The 20,868-nt window shown below is 31.4% G+C and overlaps 1 protein-coding gene across 1 annotated transcript in view; it reads right to left on the bottom strand.

The window, feature by feature from the left end:
• The window catches only part of LOC108910267 (nephrin), a gene marked incomplete at its 3' end in the record, with an annotated part of 234,410 nt that extends 215,234 nt beyond the window's left edge, over positions 1–19,176 (bottom strand). Inside the window, exon 1 of the mRNA XM_018714822.1 lies at positions 19,049–19,176. Coding sequence (XP_018570338.1) covers positions 19,049–19,176 — 128 coding nt within the window. The remainder of the gene's footprint in view (positions 1–19,048) is intronic.
• Positions 19,177–20,868: the final 1,692 nt, after the last annotated feature.

Below are 20,868 nucleotides of genomic sequence, written 5' to 3'. Positions count from 1 at the left end.
CTGCTCATTTATAATTATTGAAATTTTTCTTTTCTTCTTTTTTATATCTTTCACGGGAAAGATCACGTTTTAACTCTCATTTTTCGGACTTTTTTATAGGTTTTAAGGAAAACTATTATTCCTGCAACAAAATTGTAAATTTTAAAATAACATGCTTTGATAATGTGGTACTCTCCAATAAATTAATGTTTTTGATGGAAGTTTGTTCCTTTATTATTAACATGTACAGGAAAAAATCACAAATACATTAAAAAAAATAGTATTGAATGAAGGGAACATTGGAAACTTTGTTAAAATAATCATTTATGACCCATGTTTTTGATCTTTCGTTGTGGGATGGTGGAGGGGGTTGCATATTATAATTCTGTATAAAAGCAATCGCATCTACGGATCGTAACACACGAAGATGCGTAGGCAAGTAAATGATTTATGTTTGACGTCTTTACTTTCGGTCGTGGAACGTTCTTAGGACACGGTGTAGAGCCGTTTCACTTTCCAATAATCTCATACTGCCTCGCCTGGTCCGTATTAAGTTCCCTACCCTCGGGCGAAAATCCTGCTTCGCGAAAATAAATTTATCTTTCACGGTTGTATGGATATTAGAGCTTTATTAGTTTTTTTTTACGGCAGTTCATTTCGCATTATGAATACGCCGCGTTCTCGCGAGAAATGTTAGCGTAATGAACTATGTGTGCTCTTCAGTTTCGGTAGTTTGTTTTTGAAGCTCGAGGATTACTTGGGGGATTAGATCGAAGGTCTTTGTAGTTTCGAGCGGTTGAAGGTTGTAGAAAATCGTAAATTTGTTCGAGATTGAATAAATTTCCAAGAATTTGAAGTTAGCGCAACATAAATAGATGGAGTTTAAAATTTTAAAAAAATATTCGTGACCAAGAAAAGTTTCCCGATAATTTGGTAGTGTTTTCTTCCTGTGACGCATAAACGGCGAAGTTAACCTAAATAAAAATTTCATATAAGTCAAAAAACCGGTTTTTCTCTAATACCTAAAAAAAACTTGAACTCCAATCGAAAAAAGAATGAGAAAATTGTAGCTATTAAAAAAACCTATCTATTCGTATTTTTAAATGTATCGATTGCTATATTACTGTTCGAGATATATCGAAAAACCGTCAAAAAATTTTTGTTTTTGCTGTATCTCTTGCAAATTAAGGTTTTGAAATTTGTTACTTGATGTAGATATAGCCCTCGGCAAGCAAAAAAGTAACCTATTTAAAATAAAAAAATATTAAAAAATTTTCGAATTATATCGATTTTTCGAAAAAAAAAGGTCATCTCGAAATTCGGTTCTTCTTGCTCGACGAATAGTCGTAGAGAAACGAACCAGCCCTCATTTTTTTCCCTTAAGAGTTGTACTTTCATGGTAAAAAAGAGTGATAACGATTTTATTCATTTCAAGCCTGCAAAAATGACTTTGAAAAAAGTAAAAATTTTTAGGTCGCCTTTTTCTTGAATATCTTTTACGATTTTCATTTCTCGATAATCAGCCCTATTCTGTAACTTCCATCGAAATGTTCAGATCGAGTCGAAATGTTCGCAATTCGTAAAGTTCAATATCTATCGCGTCGATCGTTTCCTAAAATTGGTATTCTGTAACTCAAATCGTAGAAGTTACAAATCGTAGAGAAAGACCACCTCCATTCGCTGCCGGTTTAACGTAATGGCAACAATGCATTGCTCTACGATTATAGACTTTAATAACCAAGTGACATTTAGAGAGGTTAGAAATTTCAAAATATGAAATATGCAAATTAGCTGTAAAAATAAGATATATGTGCCTTTTACAACATTTAACGCAGGTATAAAAAGTGGAATTTACGCACAGTTGACTTGCAGATGTGTTTTAATATGAAATCTCATGTTCGGTAAATTTAATTGTACCCTACCTACTAGATTGTAGAGTTTAGTTAAAAATACATTCATTTTGCTGTAATCTTTCGAGAAGGTCAGTATTGAAAAATATTAATGATGTCAGTTCCGACTCCAATAAAGAAAAAAACTTCTACAGAACAGCTGAACTACATGGTAGAATTCATTACGCTTCACAAAATTTTATTTCATGGTACAACTAAGCCCTTTGATAGAGAGTATTATAAACCATGCACAAATTAGATAACTAAATAAAAAATATACCTATACACGTACGTATAGACGTACAAATATTTTATAAATCTGTGATTTAAAACAGGAAAAGGAAAAAAGATTTGTTGTGTTTTGGGGTTATGCTTAACTCAAACTGACACATCTAACACAACAACGCATGCGTCACCCGATCTCGGTATCTAAAACTACCACTTCGACAGAGTTTGACCGATCGTAAATTGTTAATTACTGGTTAACCTTCAAGTATGTCTTGTCTGTCTGTTTGTATAATAAATTGATCAAAGAAAGAGAAAATCGCATTAAGATCAACGTATTGTTTTTAACTCCAAATCCAAACTGGAAGTAAGCAAATTCAAGGGGATGGTACAAGAACTGACCAGTTGTGAAGAATAATGTACCTTTTTGGTTTAAATCTATAGGTTCTGATGTAGGAACTGACATTCAAAATGTTAAAATAACCAGTCATTCTGCAAGAGCGACTGCATGGGCCATCATATTTATATCCCATCTACCTTGGTATCTACGCTCTATTTCTTTAATGTCATGATGAAATCTTTCTCCTTCTCACTGTAATATCCGAAATTCTCTGGGAAATAGTCCACATGAGAAAGTAAAAAATGTAGTTCAAGATTCATTAAACAACCCAGATTCTTCAAACTTTCTATCAAATTTGACACTATTTCTTTATAGTTTGGGCTCAATTGAATGAAAAGGAATCATCGAAAATTTTCTAGGAAATAACAAGAGTCAAAACTATAAAGAAATAGTGTCAAATTTGGTAGAAACTTTTAAGATCATTAAGGAAATGGAGAGTAGATACTAAGATAGATAAAATATAAAATATGATTTACCCGTTAAAGAAAAACCGTAAAAGGAATCCAATCCGCAGATCTTTTGACAATAAAATTGTTCGACATCATAAAAGTGGGGGTAGATTTGTAATGACGATGTACATTCAGTAAGCCCAAAAACTGCTTTAACCATTAACGCATTTTATAATATCTGCATTCGTCGAAAGCAAAAAACAAAACAAATAGGTTAAAATATTCCAATATTCATGAATTTTCTTCTGGGAAAATATGCTTCTAATCGAAAATTTACTAGACACGTTTTAAAATTACAACCGACGATATTTTTTATTTTTCAATATTTTAAAATGTTTAATACTCGGTCCGCCATATTGGTTCTGCCATCTTGAATTTTGAAAATCTGATGCTATATTAGGAATAGGCGACCCTAAATACGTATAAGAATGGTCAAATTTTTTGCGTTAACTTTTTTTGCAATATGACCTTGAATTGACTTTGACCCTGACCTGATCGGTTTAAACGGACCTCAGATTCGGATTCAGCTACCCAAAAAATATGTGAACATCATAGTCTGGTCTTTCAGACCAGGTATTTTTTTTTTGTGGCGCTGTGTTATTATTAGATAGAAAAATTTTGTGTTTTGTTTTTATTAATAATTTTATTGCTATACCGCTCTTCAATATTTTTCACTATTCTTGTACTTTTATTAGTGATTAGACTGGAATACACTTTATACAGTACGCGCCTAAAGTATGGAATAAATTCAGTAAAAACGAAATAAATTTTTTTTTTGGAAAAATCCTCGAATAGGTCGATTTTTAATTAAAAAAATACATATTTTAGCATAAAAGGCGATTTTCAACCGTCATTTGTTTTCGAGTAATGACGTTATAGACATTACTCGAAAACTTTCCTATGTAAGATGGCAACATTTTAATACTGTCGGATCGACAATGAAACGATCTTTCAGAATCAAGAAAAAAAATAGTGGGTTGCTATTTAGAAAAAATGTCGATGACGTCATTACTCGAAAACAAATGACGGTTGAAAATCGCCTTTTATGCTAAAATATGTATTTTTTAAATTAAAAATCGACCTGTCCGAGGATTTTTCCCAAAAAAAATTTGTTTCGTTTTTTACTGAATTTATTCCATACTTTAGGGGCGTACGGTATATAGAAATTATAAAGAGATCAGATATTGCTAATTCTTGAAAAATTTCCAGTCAAAAATACTCTACATTCTGTTTATAGATTCCGCAAGACCTATACACCAAGAGCGTTATTAATAATAATGCATTATCAACTTACTAAGGCTCTTGGTGCATAAATACCTTATTATTGGTTGCCTCTTTTTTCATGTGCAGACTTAATTTGATTATATTTTCATAGAAATTGTGGTTGCTTTAACAAGAAATTTGTTCATGCAACTATCCATTTAATTTCAACTGATTTTTCGACCCACATTTGAATTTCCCGTTCCCGTTTACATTCGGAACCATTTAAAACTGCAGCGCTAAGACCCCCGAAGATACGTGGGAAGTTCGACACCTGAGTTCTCTAAGAGCCAAGAGAGATAAATAAGTGGATAACGCAGGGGCGGCCTATTTTGACAAGGAGGAAGGAAACCCTAATGTTTTGTTTTACAGTTTACTCGTGTGTGGTGATGATTGGAATATTATTCCAGCGATCCCTTTGCGCGGAAACCTCTCAGATTGCTAGATGCGGAAGACTAATAGTTCTAATGAAGTATCTGTGACGCGATAATACTGTCATTAGTGTATTGTTACAGTATTACACCAGACGGGTCGACGCTAAGTTGAGAATACGAGTAGTTCCCGTTTCAATAAAGCACCTGAACGTGAATTGGAATAATTTATTTTTGTTTAGTTTTGATAATGAAAGTGAGCAACTACATAATAAGTATCGTGGAGAATGATATCAATTGAGAGTTATTTGACAAGTTATTGAACAACAATGTATAAAAGAAAATATAAAATGTCTGTAACAGTATATTATGTTACGGGCCAGCGAATTAAGATATAAGCAATTGCGCGTGCTTATATAGTTATTTATTGTATCAAGGGAGATACAGGGATAATTATGCGCGCAAGTCGCCTAGTATCTCCCATCGTGCATACGTTTTATTTTTTACTTAGACATCTGATTTTATATGTATTTTAAATTTAATAATTAAATGTAGGTACATGAGAATGAAAACAGTTTTTCAATATACAGGGTGAGTCATTAACAATAGTAGGTACACAGCTTAATGGCAGATTGTTAAAGTCAAAATATAGCGATTGAGCCAAACATGCCTTAATCAATTGTTGCTCATATTCGTTGTACAGGGTGTTACAGTTGAAAAAATATTTTCTTTTTTTATCTATATTTTAAGTATATATGGACCGATTGTTTTGAAAATTTGCAGTTTTACGTTTTTTGAGGTGGCAAATACGAATATTCAAATAGTGTTGGGGTCACTTCTAGGGGGCGCTAGTTGTACTGTCCTGTCAATGTAAAAATATGTCTAACTTTTTATATTTTTAAACTAGAAATTGTTGAACTACGTTTAATTCTAAATAAAAAAGGTATACTTGTTACAAATCGATAAACTCAACTGTTTTCGAGACACAGACATTTTAATTTTGAAATTCGACGGGAATTAAATTAGAAAATTATTTTTTCCAAAGTAGTAGGCATGGACATATTAAATTGACAGCTGTCACTACAATACCATATTGTTTTCTACTCGATTTGATTAAGAAGTAGTTTTTCCTTGTCGTTATTTTTTAGAGAAGAGAATATTTTAATAAAAGGCTAAGAAAGTGCATTGAAGTTGCTGGTAGTTAATAATTTGTTGAGATATGCATAATAAAATCTTTAATTGCTGTAATGTTTGTCTTAATTCAGGCTTGGAATCTTAAGACCTGCTAATTTTCTAATTTAATTCACGCCGAATCTCAAAAACTTAAAACGTCTGTATCTCGAAAAAGGTTTAGTTTATCGATTTGTAACTGGTACACCTTTTTTTATTTAGAATTGAACGTAGGTCAATAATTTCTAACGTAGTTAAAAAATTCAAAATTGTAAAATACAAAAAGTTAGACAGATTTTTACATTGGTAGGACAGCATAACTAGCGCCCTGTAGACGTGAGCTCAACACTGTTTGCATATTCGTATTTGCCTCCTCAAAAAACGTGAAACTAGAAATTTTCAAAACAATCGGTCCATACATACTTAAAATATAGATAAAAAAGGAAAATATTTTTTCAACTTTAACACCCTGTAAAACGAAAAGGAGCAATAATTGATTAAGGCATGTTTGGCTCAATCACTATATTTTGACGTTAACAATATGCCAGTAAGCTGTGTACCATTATTAATGACTCGCCCTGTATAAAGGATGTATTCAAGATGTGTCTACGACACCTCAAATTTGTCGATTTTGATAGTTTGATATTTGATTCTGAAGAGACATATTGAAGAGGCAGAATGAATAGTATTCCAGCAATAGTCCAAGAACGAAATATTTCTAATAGCAGGAGTCGAAGGAACTGGCGATGACAATTTTTCTGAATTGATTGTGAAGGGAAATTAACATTTATTCTATGGAAAAGAAAATTTAGGTAGTTTTTCTGATGTTACTGTTAAAGGTTCCTTCTCAAATTGTACTTTCAAAGTTGTCATTAAATTTGCCACAGCCAACTTAACATTTCGAATTCAATTACTGCCAGCGGGTGAACCTTGTTGCAACTAATTAGTAAGCAACGAATTGTATAAAAAAACATTTCGATTCCTTTCTAATACTAGAAGCAATTATAGATACGTCCGCGCGTCCAGTAATTTACAATTTTTTTCCTATTGTTACCGACCAGGATAAAAAGAATCTATCACTGCAGACAAATTACGGGAACAATATAAAAAAACTCCAACCCTCCGCGTTTTCTAAAGGACCTTAATTGATGTCCATTATGTTCCCGATGGGTGGCCATTATGTTTTGTTATTATCAAACTTTACTTAACTGGTGTTTACATTATGTTTCTAATTCGTCTAACACGACTGCGTTCTGCCGACGCCATGATACCGAGTGATGAGCGTTTGCCTAATGAAGAAATTATTGATTTTTAGAAGCAAATGTCAGCAAATGTCACTTGACAATAAACATTCGGTCTCATAGTAACCAAAGCGTCAACTTTTTCATGTACGACTTGTCTGTTTTATATATTTTTTAAATTTATTCAATATTTGAACGAGCAAAAAACGCCATTAGCACTGCAGACAAACATATCCTCAATCAGTAGAGAACTTACTGACCTTAATAGTCAATATTCTATTGTTTGTCATATGTGTTATGTTTTTTGTTATTAATGTTTGATTTGAATGATGATGAACGTTTGAATTGACTTTTTGTTTTAGATTGTTATTTGTCCGCCATACATTTTAATGTTTAATACTTATTTCTATTGTAGGTAGAGCTGACTCAACTACAGGGTGTGGTTTCCTTAAGTTCTGTTTTATCTAATTACTTAACCTTTTATTGTAAAATGAAAGATCAATTCAAGTTAACAAATCTAATTATATTACAATTTTTAAAATTAAATTTTATAATTTCCTTAATCTAAATAAATAATTACTATACTATCCCTTTTTTATCTGTATTTGCAATACTATGATTTGGAACCTATGTCGACATTTGTATATTGTATGCATAATATGCGATTATTTGAAATTTGTATGTTAAATTTGGCCAAATTATTTAGTTATACAGCTCACAATTCTGGTAGTCGTTACACTGGTTTCGTCGTTGAATTCTGGATCTAAGCTGCATTCCACTGTTAACTGCAATTCATAGGTATGGTTGGACGTCAACTCGTACGTGAATTCGTAGAACTATACTGCTGCCACTTCACTTTATGATTTTCTTAACTTTTATTATTTGCACAATATATCCTTTGTTCAAATTTAAATGTTGAAACTTTATGTGAACAACTGGTCAAAAACTTTTATGGATTAATTATAGTATTGTGTGGAAATTGTTTGGTTCTGACATTTGACATCACTCAAAATGACTTTGACGTTTCGTAACGCTCATGGTGTCTTGATAGGTAATTTTTAACTAACTTGATCATTGTAACTGATGTGCTTTTGTTAGTTCATGTACAAACCTATCGATGTTTCTTGCTTGGAAACTGATGTGAGACTGACTACTTTGAGCTCGATTTTTACTTTTATTGAATCCAAAACAAATGACTCGTTACTATGGAAATGTCAACCGAACTTTTGAAATTTTTTTATATTAAAATACTGATACTATAGGCTTTTTTTCGAGAGTGAAGTCGTATGTTGTAGTATGTGTAGTATGAGTGAATATTACGTTTTTGCGAGAATAGTCAGTCATTTAAACTACTATGTGACGTCACAAGTTTAGTTCAAATGACTGAACTCTTCACCCTTCAGCTGAATATTCTGTTGGTATATTCAACTAGTATTGTCAGCTGGTAACTTAACCTTTTTCATTTTGACATTTTGTTTGAATGAGTAGTAAGCAAAATGATGGATTCTGATATGGTTGTGGAAGTGGCCAGTTTAAATTTAAACTTTAGAGGCACAGATGTTTTAGTAAACTAGACGTTGAAACAGCAAATATTTTACTTAGTGGTAAGATTAATTTTTTATATGGGATATATTTGCGATCCACTTTGCTTCAGGATTATCCTCTTTTTTTTTGTGACCTAGGCCAGAGATAATATTGGTGGAATCATTTGTAATTCAAGTCTTTTTCGTATGAATTACATAAAAAACCGACCTAACCTTCCATTCTCTTACGATAACGATTATGTCGAATATTCGCATATCTTGCAACGTCAGAATCTACATACTTTTCACGCTTTTTAAATTTGCCACTTAAAAATATTCCAAAGAAAGCATTGATATATTCCTTCAGTTTTATTTGAAGCAAATACATATATTATATAGTGAGATATAACACCAATTCCCACAACACTAGATTACTGGAAGCAATAAATGATGACAAATTATGGTTACTGGTTAGAAGTTAAAACCCATATGTCAAAGTCGTCAAAGTACATACTACATATCACTGAATAGTGAATATGTACATTTTCGCCATCTGTTCAGGTTAGACAAGGTTAGAAATAAGATTAAAAGAGATAGAAACAGTAACTACAAGTCAGATGTATTCACCAATATTCACTCGCGAAAAAAAGCCTTATGCATGTTCTAATCATCATGATCTTTCTGTAATTAGATTCTATTAATTTTTTATGAACATTTTGACACTTTTAACATCTCTCTACGTTGACTTTTAAACTTTCAATATATTTTACTTAATTTTGAGAATTTTAATTAAATTATGCTACACAGCCTGATTTTCTGCCTGTATACTTATTCACTGTCTTTAAAATTAACCTTTTTCACTTTTTTTAACAGTCCTTTACTGTTTATGAAGCTTAACGATTGAAATGTTTTCAGGTCTATCGATTCGTAGAAAACTTTTAAAGTTTGTACACAAATTTGCACTTGGATTGGGATCTCAATACAGTTTATGATAATTAGAAGGTCTCTTGCACACTATACAAACTATTTTGCAGTTCAGTCATTTCGAAAACGTTATATGAAGCTTTTTATAGTGGCTTAAGTTTAATTCCACACATAAATTCATATTGGAGGTATGCTATACTTTAATTTTGTACATGATTTATTGCATGTTTTTCATTTATGGGTGTAATTTCTTCTCCATCCGTCGATCAACTTGTCAAAATTTTGAAATTTTTTAAATTTGCTCAAACCTGTATACTAGTATGGTATCTGACTTTAATAAGATATTCTTTACTATGATTTTTAACTTTTTTTATATTACATAAATACATTTTCTCAACCATTTAACTTTTAAATTAAATTTTTATCATAATGTCCTTCATTTTAATCTATTCTGTGTTCCATATCCCTTTTGTGTTCGTTTTCTCTATATTTTGAGTAAATATCTCTTGATTTATTTAAAAAATTTTACATTTTGTATGTTTTAGTGTATCATCTGAACAAATCATAACATTTCATAACAGTATATTGTAATTTTGCTTGTTTACTTTTTAAGTGTTTTGTCTGATGTTATTATATTTTAATTATGTTTTATTTCCTTTATTATACCATGTTTGTGTACTTTTAAATGAATAAATAAATAATGTTGACGGATCTATCACCTAAAATCATGTGATTTCTTGCGAGGATAGCTGTGGAATTCTTAGCAAAACTTCAAAACAAACAACTAAACTGTCAATCTGTTGTTAGTCTCTTGCAGTGACAGTTTAATTTAGTGTTTATAAGAAATAGAAAACAATACATATTCAACTGACTACTTTCGAAATATATTACAGCTTCAGAGATACGTGGCGTACTTATGCATATTATGACGATTGCAACTTTTACAACTTTTTGAATCGTTATATCTCAGAAATTGTGGCTCTTAGGAAAAAAAGGATTGATACATTTTTTATAGATAATTTTATGATCTACAGTTTTTGTCTGAGGTAATTTTATAATAAAACTTACCGTTTAGCTGAAAATCGCGAAAATCCCATTTTTTTTACCTTTGACCTCGAGTAAATTTTTTTCCGAGTACCGAAACGATGAGGAATTTTAATGTGCTATTTTTAATTATGTTTTAAACAATTTTACTCACTTTCAGCTTGTTGTAAATTTATGTACCTTCACTCTTATTTTTTGGTCTAATTTGACCGGACTATACACATGGTTTGAAGCTAGTCACTGTTTCTCTCTATTTTTTTTTTGAAAAAAATTAAATATCTCGAAAACGGTTAATTTTAGGAATAGGGAAACTTCATAAAGGTCCACCTAAAATAACACGTAGAATGCAAAATTGCAATAATATATAGGGTGTTCCATTTAAAATAAGCAAGTTGATGGCAACTTCCGGTGTAACCGGAAGTGGTACGTGGATGCCATTATTTTAGTTGAGGAGGGCATGCCCGTATCTTAAGTTTTCAAAGGACCCCGCACAAATCTTATGGAAATTGGGTCCCGGTCAAATTCGCTGAATTTTTGATATGTGATAGAGTTCATCATACTGGTCAATTGTCTCAATGGCCACAAAGCTCAAAAATGGATAGTTTGGCCGGTACAGAGCTTTAAAGCTCCGAATATCCTCCACGGATTTATGTATATGCGCAGTGTGTATAGACTTTTGAAATAGCCTATTTCATTTTTTTTATTATCTAGGTTTATATTTTTGAGGTTGCTGAATTCAGATCTGTTGTTAGATTTTCAAAATTGACAGTTGGCAGCTGTCAAATAGCTGTCAATGTGCTATAATAAAGCCAAAAACTTGTTTTTTTATGTTTTATCTTTCTTTTTTTTTAGTTCGATAAGTTCAAAGACGATATCAAATCAATAACAATGACTATCGGCAGCTGTCATTTAGCTGTCAACAATTCTTCAAAGTCCGGTAATAAAGTCAAAAAATTATTTTTTGTTTATAACTTCAAGTTTTTTAGATAAGTGAATATAAATATGATATAAAATTATGTAGTCATCAGCTTACAGCTGTCAACAAGCTGTCAACTAACTGTCAAAATGCAATAATAGAGCAAGTAACTTATTTTTTGTGCTTAACTTTGTGGATAAGAAATCAAACATGATATAAGTTTATGACATCACTTTTGAACTCAGTGATCTAAGCAACTTAAAGCTTTTTAAAAAAAGTAACTTTTTGACTTTATTATTGCATTTTGACAGTTAGTTGACAGCTTGTTGACAGCTGTAAGCTGATGACTACATAATTTTATATCATATTTATATTCACTTATCTAAAAAACTTGAAGTTATAAACAAAAAATAATTTTTTGACTTTATTACCGGACTTTGAAGAATTGTTGACAGCTAAATGACAGCTGCCGATAGTCATTGTTATTGATTTGATATCGTCTTTGAACTTATCGAACTAAAAAAAAAGAAAGATAAAACATAAAAAAACAAGTTTTTGGCTTTATTATAGCACATTGACAGCTATTTGACAGCTGCCAACTGTCAATTTTGAAAATCTAACAACAGATCTGAATTCAGCAACCTCAAAAATATAAACCTAGATAATAAAAAAAATGAAATAGGCTATTTCAAAAGTCTATACACACTGCGCATATACATAAATCCGTGGAGGATATTCGGAGCTTTAAAGCTCTGTACCGGCCAAACTATCCATTTTTGAGCTTTGTGGCCATTGAGACAATTGACCAGTATGATGAACTCTATCACATATCAAAAATTCAGCGAATTTGACCGGGACCCAATTTCCATAAGATTTGTGCGGGGTCCTTTCAAATCGAGGTTAGTCTCTGAAATAATTCTAATGAGCTGTCGCCGTGAGACACCCTGTAGTTGCTGTATCAACTGTTTATAAATTCTTTTAAAAGTCTTGATCCTTTAATCTATTGGAAGTCGTCTCTTCTCGTCACCTCGCCAGACAACGACTACAGCTCCTATTTAGAAGTAGCACAAAACCAGCGCTTAGCAGCCATCAGGAAATCACCGTAAACGCAATCACCTACGTCTGCAGCAATTAATTACATTAGATTCGACTACACGTTCGACGTCGCGGAACAATTATTCTTGGAGCGGCCCCGCATGCATAACTGTTAAATGCTAAATTCCACATCTGCACCCTCTCTCTCTCCCGAAGAGAAACAATGGGGCGGCGCGACGCCTGCATCTGCAATCTAAACAAGGGTCGGTGCATTCGGAAAACAAGCACATGCACACGTACGAAGGCGACGATGTTGATACGAACGCTACTATAATTATTACGCGAATACGGTGCGATTGAAAATGATATTCTAAGGGATGTCGGGAAACAAAGAAGGCCATGCAATTTATCGTGATAAATGGAAGCGGCCCCTGACGGTGATAAGGACGCATATATGCATTGCTGCTTGACTCTGTGTGAGTGTCATATGTCGGGGCAGTAAGAATGATGGAATCCCCGCGAAAATGATGTCTTGTGGTATTTGTACAAATAAATATAACATGAAATATCGTTTAATTTGAGTGGTAAAAAGATTTGGGTAATTTTCAGCAAAAACGGTATTTCTGATATTTTGGAGAAATATAAATGATGCCAATTTCTGATTTTTTGGTATTACGTAGTACCTATTTAGAGTAGAGTGCCCATTAATGATTTTGTTCAAATTTTTACTTCAACCCCTCTAAAAGTTATTAGCATTTGAATATTTTGTGTAAAAAAATTTGAAATACCTGCAACTTGGCAAAATTTAAAGATCTAATAATCTTTTTTTTCATTTTATTTGTTTTGAAATACAGTTTTATAAAAAAAATACAAAAAATAATATATTTTTAGTGTTTTGATGTGTTTTCTGATTTTTTTTTTAAAAAGTGCTTTTTGAAAAAGTGGCATTTTCTTTGTTCTTCAAAAAATCTAAAAGAAAATCGTCTTTCAATATGCAAATGTATGAGATATGTTCTAGAATGAGATCTCATTTTAATTTACTTCTTTTATCAAATTAAAAATATACAGGGTTGGCCATTAGTGTGAGAAAGTAAAATAATTTCCTTGTTATTCATAATACAGAAAAAAAGTTTGTATACAAGTTGTACAGAATTAAAAAACCTAAAGGACAAAATTAATTTGAAACATACAGGGCGATGAGTAAAAACGGGGCACGTCAAATATTACATTTTTTAAATGGAATACCCTGTATATTTTTGAAGATATGGATTTCTGAGAAAATTCTGTATATGTACAAACAGTTTAACATTTTAGTGCGGGGTTGCCAAGTTATGTAGAAAATTCTTCGAATTTTGGAAAAAAAAACATGACCGAAGAAATTGCATTAACATTCAACAAGTAACACTTGGAGCAAAAATATTTGACATAGTTGTAGGCAAATATTAGGCAAAGACTCCTATATTAGCTAATATTGGTATTTTATACAGGTTTTTTTTTATAAAACGATCATTTTAAGAAAGTTCAAACTTGATTTTCTAAAATTTTTCAAATGGAACACCCTGTATTTTATTGTTCTATTTTATTCACATATCAGTTCACTTCAACTTTTATGAAGTATCTTCTACACCTAAAGTTGTTAGTTTTTAAGATATAACAACATTTCTGGAAAAACCTAATTTTTATTATTTTCGGTCGCACGAAATGGCTTTGAAAAAACTATTACATTGTGTCAACTTCTCAGTTCATAATTTATCATCACTTGAGTTAATTTTATTAGTTAATATTTATTTGTGGAATTCTATAAAATAAAAAATAGGTTTTTTCAGAAATGTTGCTATATCTTAAAAACTAACAATTTTAGATATAGAACATGCTTAATAAAAGTTGAAGTGGACCGATATGTGAATAAAATTTAGAAAATTACGTTTAAACGTTTAAAAATATACAGGGTGGAACCATTTAAGAAATGTAATATTTGGCGTGTCCAGTTTTTACTCATTACCTGTATGTATATAATTAATTTTGTAGTTTAGGTTTCTTGATTCTGTATAACTTTTATATATTATGAGTAACAAGGGAGTTATTTTACTTTCTCGCACTAATGGCCCACCCTGTATAACTAGTTATTTCAAAGAGTTTTAAAGATATTGACTCGAAATTTGATGGTTGTTTTATTTAGAAATATTGACAGCAACCTACTAGATAATGTATCAACAGAAATTAAAAATACACAACTTGCAATAAAACATGTTTTATTTTATTCTTCGATAACGGCGCACCCTACGAAAAAAATTGAAGAGACCAATTTAATTTAGAATTGATGGCGAATTTCTAAAAAAAATATCAAAACGGGAAAAAGTCAGTGGCGTACCATTTTTTTTATTAAAAGAGGTTGTGGCATTCTTGCACGAACGCCGCTGGTGCAAGTAAAAATGTTCACATCCCGCCCCAAAAAATGCACATTTATCCCTCCAAAGCGTTTTTTTCTAATTTCGAGGCAGTATCTTTAAAACTCTTTGAAATAATTAGTAAAAGTGAATAAAAAATTAAAATTGAAACACTCGGAAACGAAGCATATTTCGACACCTTCATATGAACTTTTTTTCCCGCCAGTGATCTAGGCGCCACTTCAAAGGTTTTGACTCCAGTAGTTGTTAATTGTCTTAATGACTACTTTGGTACAACAATATTAAAATTTATTGTAATACTATTTTCCATATTTAAATCAAATGAATAGTGCACATATGACTATTTATTTTACTTTTTACTTTTTTCTACTTTTTAATAAAGTAACGTAAAAAAATACATACCAAGGTGATAGGAGAGTCTATTTTAAATAGAAATTGAAGTAAAAAGTTTGAAAAATAGCGACAAAGTGAAGAAATGTAAAGAAAAGCACTCAAGCTCTACTCCATAACACAGAACACAGGACTGACATTTATTTTAACAAGGATTTGAACATAAAACAAATCAATGACTCAGCTTACACTAATCATAATTTTCATGTTATTCATTGCCTTTTTTTTATCCAGAATTTTACATAATGACATTGATTGCTCTGCTCTTCTGTCTCAAATCACTTAATTGGATTTTGTCGCACAGATTATTTGTGGTAATTAAGGAATTTTATATCTATTAAAGGTTTGAAAATATTAAGTGGCCTATTTTAAACAGTAATCTTCTCTTTATATCTCATCAAATCTCTTATTCATTTAACCATCCAAAAAATGTCAAGAAAATTTTATAAATTATGCATCATAAGTTATATATTTGTAAATAACAATAGACGTGAGATAATCTCTCTTTGATAACAGCCTCTCTGCGTTACATAAACATTCAAATGTAGTATAATGTCTTGATAATCTCTTGGCTTACTTCCTCACACATTTGAATTTTTAGTCTATGTGAGCTCGCACAAAGCATTGAGATTCTCCTTTCAGCTTGATCCGACCTTACCACATCTTAAAGTACTTAAGACATCATTAATTTTATGGCAGCTCTAGCAGCGTTTCCAAATAATTGCTCCTATAAAAACCCCGCTTTAAAGAGCTCCGTTCGACTTTATTTTGTTGCCCGAAGGTAAGTTTTTAACCAAACTGACACACATTGGTTTGTTTCACAGTGTTTAACTTTTGTAATTATTGGAATTTGGTTGAAATTTTTATGAAGCCAAGCAATATTCTTTTTCACTCATGTTTTGAAATGCGTAACATTATTGAGATTTAATTGAACATTTTTGGAATTTTTGGAATGAAATCAATAAAAAATTGTTAATATTCACTAACGTTTTGAAGTTGATTAAATTCATAAAAAAATTTTAATCACCGGTATTTTAATATCATAAATGTTAAAAATTTCGAGTAACGAAATACTGCCCAAAATAACGCGTAAATAGATTTCGTTCAGGTACTTGCAATTGCCATTTCGGTAGACGTTCATATGTAATCATGTTAACCAATGAAAATCTGCCGGAGCACCACATATTGTAATATCAGATTGATGCAGCGATGCTTTGTGTAATACGCTCGCAAAACACTAGCTCGGGCTTTAATGAATTTACAGTAGAATGCAATTTAAAGTCTGGAGGGATAATTTGACGTTTGCGGAATGGGATTGTATTAAAACAATATCCGTTTATGATTGCATTAACGGATTTATCTTGAACCGTTTGCGAATAAACTGGGAAACCTAATGTTATACGTTAAACGGCTCGTATGTACTATCATAGAAGAGTGAACTCGTAACAGAGTTTCAGTAGCGACTACAATATTTAAACACTTTGATCCTCTTTTATTTTAACTGACAAAAGTTGTACTGTACAGTGTGCCATCGCAAACTTCAAGAAATGGTTTGAAAATTTAAATGAGTCAATATTATTTCATATATAATATAGACATACACTACCTTATTATAAAAACTATTCCCGACGATCCTAATGAATGGTAGTAAAACTAAATTAGTATTGAACAGGTACACTAATGTTAACACTAGTGTAATATTTACTCTTGTTTAATTTCAACAAGTTGAACCGTTTTCGAGAAATTCAGGTTTCATTGTAAGGGGTAGCAGCACTTAGTTGAAGTCTTGAAATAATTACACTAATTATAACACTAGTGTAATATTTACTCTTGTTTAATTCAGATAAATTGAAAAATAGAGGATATATCTGCACGACCCTAATGATGGTAATAAAACTAAGTTGGTGTTGAAATAAGTACACCAATTTTAACACTTGGTTAATTTCAATAAATTGAACAGTTGAAGGTACATTTGCAAATGATACTAATGAGCTATAGTAGAAGTAATTAGTGTTCAAATAAGTACACTATTTTTAACACTACTCTGATATTTCATCTAATATAATTTCAATAAATTGGTCACCTAAAGATGCATTCGCAATAGACCTTAGTGGGGATTAGTAGAATCAAGTTAGTGTTGAAATAAATACACTAATCTTAACACTGCTGTAATATTTATTCCTCTTCAATTTCATGTAATTAAATCGTTTTCGAAAAATTCGTGGTTATATGTGGATGCACTTGCAAACTAGCCTAGTTAGTGGTAGCAAAACTAAGCTGGTGTTGAAATAACGATACTAATCATAACACTAATGTAATATTTACTATTAATTCTTCATTTGCATGAGAGTGCATTTCAAACAACCATAATAAGAGGTGGCAGGATAAAGTTACAGTTTTGAAATAAGTACACTAATCTTAACACTAGTGTAACATTTAGTTTGCTTAATTTCAATAAATTGAACAATTGAACGTGCATTTGCAAATGAGTTATAGTAGAACTAATTAGTGTTGAAATAAATACACCATTTTTAACACTAGTGTGATATTTGCTCTGGTGTAATTTCAATATTTTGGGCAGTTGAAGATGCATTTGCAACAGACCTTAGTGAGGATTGGTAAAATTATGTTAGTGTTGAAATAAATACACTAATCTTAACACTGCTGTAATATTTATTCCTGTTTGTCGTTGTCGTTTTCGAGACATTCATGTTTATATGTGTACATTTATAAACGACCCTAGTGCTAGCTAGTGTTGATATAACGACACTAATCTTAACACTAATGTATTATTTATTCTTGATTCTTTCTTTATATGAATGCATTTCAAAACAACCCTAATGAGGGGTGGCAGAATGAAATTAGAGTTTTGAAATAAGTACACTAATCTTAACATTAGTCCAATATATATTCTATTTTATTTTCAATAGACTGGGCTGCTAGAGGTGCATTTGCAAACGACTTGACTGGCTAGTAGTAGAACTAAGATAGTGTTGAAATAAGTACACTAATGTAATATTACTCCTATAGTTTAATTTCAATAAATTGGACTGTTGCAGGTCCATTTGCAACCGACCTTTGTGAGGTATAGTAGAACTAAGTTGGTGTTGAAATAAGTACACTAATCTTAACACTAGTGTAATATTTATTCTTGATTCTTTATTTGCATTTGCAAACGACCCTAGTAAGGGGTAACACGACTAAGTTGAGGTTTTAAAATAAGTGTACTGATCTTAACACTAGCGTAATATTTAGTTTGCATTTCAACAAACTGAACAGTAGAGAGTGCATTTGCAAATGGTAAAAGAGATGGTAGAACCGAGTTAGCCTTGAAACAAGTACAGTAATCTTAATACTGGTTTTACAATTACTCTGGTTGAATTTCAATAAATTAAACAGTTGAAGGTGCATTTGCAAACGACTCTAGTGAGGGGTAGTAGAACTAAGTTATTGTTGAAATAAGTACACTAATCATAACACTAGTGTAACACTGGTAGAAAATTTATAGTGCAAGTATATTGAAATGAAGTGTTTTTTTTCTAAATCTCTGTAACAAGACTTTCTTCAGGATTTGCTTAGCAATAATTGAAAAAGAACTATTGAAAATATATATGAGATTATGTTTCAAAGAACAACGAAACATTTTTTACACTTTCAAGAATCAAATAATTAAGCAAATGAAAATCAGTTATAATTTGTATTAGTTAAGTATATTTTTTAACCAAGTACCTCAGGTATGTTATGAACTGTAGTGACAACTAACTATATAATCCTAATGGTAAATGAGGCGGAAGTTTTGGAGTGAAAGCTAGTTAACTACTGACCTGTACAGAGGTTCTCCGATGGTTTCCTTGAACCACAGCACCATGGCAACTGCGTCGTCCCGTTCTCTTGGCGTAATATCACAGGGTAGACCTTTCGGCAAATTCAGAACTCCATGAACTTCCTCCATTGGGACTGTAACAATTATTCGTGTTACTATTGTTTAAATGCCTCTTGTTAGAAAACTTTCATTCCGAAGACAGAGCGTTAGCTCAAACTTTGACTATTAAGCCCGCCCGGAAGGGAATGAGGTTTTACCAGCACGAGTTAATCTTGGTTAAAAACTTTTCAAAACATTTGTTTGTATATTCGTCAGGCGAATTATATCGATAGCGTACATTTTTGCGGGGAGTTCGGCCAACTGACATTACTCAAAATTACGAGCCAGATGGGACTGCGTCTCTAATGTACTATTACTGACCCTGTGAAACTTATTAGGTGTACACTGAGAAACGCGAGTTTTGAATTTATAGCATTTAAAGCGTGCTTGACAATTCTACATATCTTTTAGTGCTATACTAAAAATTGTGTATCATGTGTATGTATTTAAAATATTTTCAAGTTTGTAACTTCACAAGTTTTGTTTGCACTTGTTATTACCATAGCAACGTCAGTATGAATGACGCTATCTTGAAATTTTTAAATTGTCATAACTTCTAAATGCCTCAATCGATTTCAACAAACGATGGCTCATTTTAAAGAACTATTAATAACATTTATTTTTATGATATAGAAATAAAAATATTATTTTCCTGCGCAACGGTAGACGACGCTAATGAGAAAAGTTTTGTAATTGTCTCCGTTTACTAAAAAAATTAAATGCCACGATATAAGTTTTTTTTCATGGCTTGATAGACCATTCATTATGGAAAACAAATACACAAACCGGAGGTCGATAGAACAACAGAAGATAATATTATTAATATGTTGGCTTGTGTCCCAAATAAGTCTAAGGGAATTAGTTAGAGACCGGGGAATTTCATATGGCTCAAGTTCAAAAGTGACACAAGCCCGATTGAAACTTTTTGTTTTTTAGGGGTAAAAACTACCCCTAAGTGAAAAAAATTGAAAAAATTAAGTTTTAAGCATTTTATCGATAAAAATCTGGTTCAAGCACAAAGATTAAATAATGTCCCATGTTCTCGAACATGTTTGATGATATATTTGATCTTTTCGACCTTTTATTTAACCCTTAAAAACTACCCCTATGCAAAAAATAATGATAAAAAATTACTTTTTAAAGATTTGGAATGATTAAATCATGCAATTATTTAAAGTAAAAGTTACCTTACAGCTAATAAAAGAACTTTTCCCTTTCAACCCCTAAAACCCCTGTATTGACAAAAATGATTACTTTTTAAAAGCTTGGAATGCTTTAACGGTGCAATTATTTAAAATAAAAATTCCCTCGTTGCTTATGAAATAATTTGTATCTCATAACACGTTTCAGCCCTTATAAATCACCTCTGTGCTAAAAAAATGATAAAAAATAACGTTTTAAATCTTGGAAAGCTATAATTGTGCAATCATTTAAAATAAAAATGCCCTTATATTGTTTATGAAAGAATATTTTACATTTGCCATTTTCAACACTTATAAACTACCCTTTTACCAATATTAATGTAAAATATTTTTATTATAATTGATTTTTAAATACTGCACTTGAATCCTAACATTTTGCTCCAAAAATGAGAAAGTCTATTTTGCTCCGAAAAAATGTCATTGGTTTTTTTACCAGAACTCGGTAAATTTTGAAGCTATATATAGATCCTGCAAAAAAGCATTGTAAAGATAATTACAAGAGCTGTATGATCGTTTGCAT

Source organism: Anoplophora glabripennis, unplaced genomic scaffold (assembly GCF_000390285.2).
Source record: "Anoplophora glabripennis isolate ALB-LARVAE unplaced genomic scaffold, Agla_2.0 scaffold583, whole genome shotgun sequence".
Taxonomy (NCBI): domain Eukaryota; kingdom Metazoa; phylum Arthropoda; class Insecta; order Coleoptera; family Cerambycidae; genus Anoplophora; species Anoplophora glabripennis.
The sequence above is the reverse complement of the archived record's forward strand: the minus strand, read 5'-3'. Positions and strand labels throughout refer to the sequence as shown.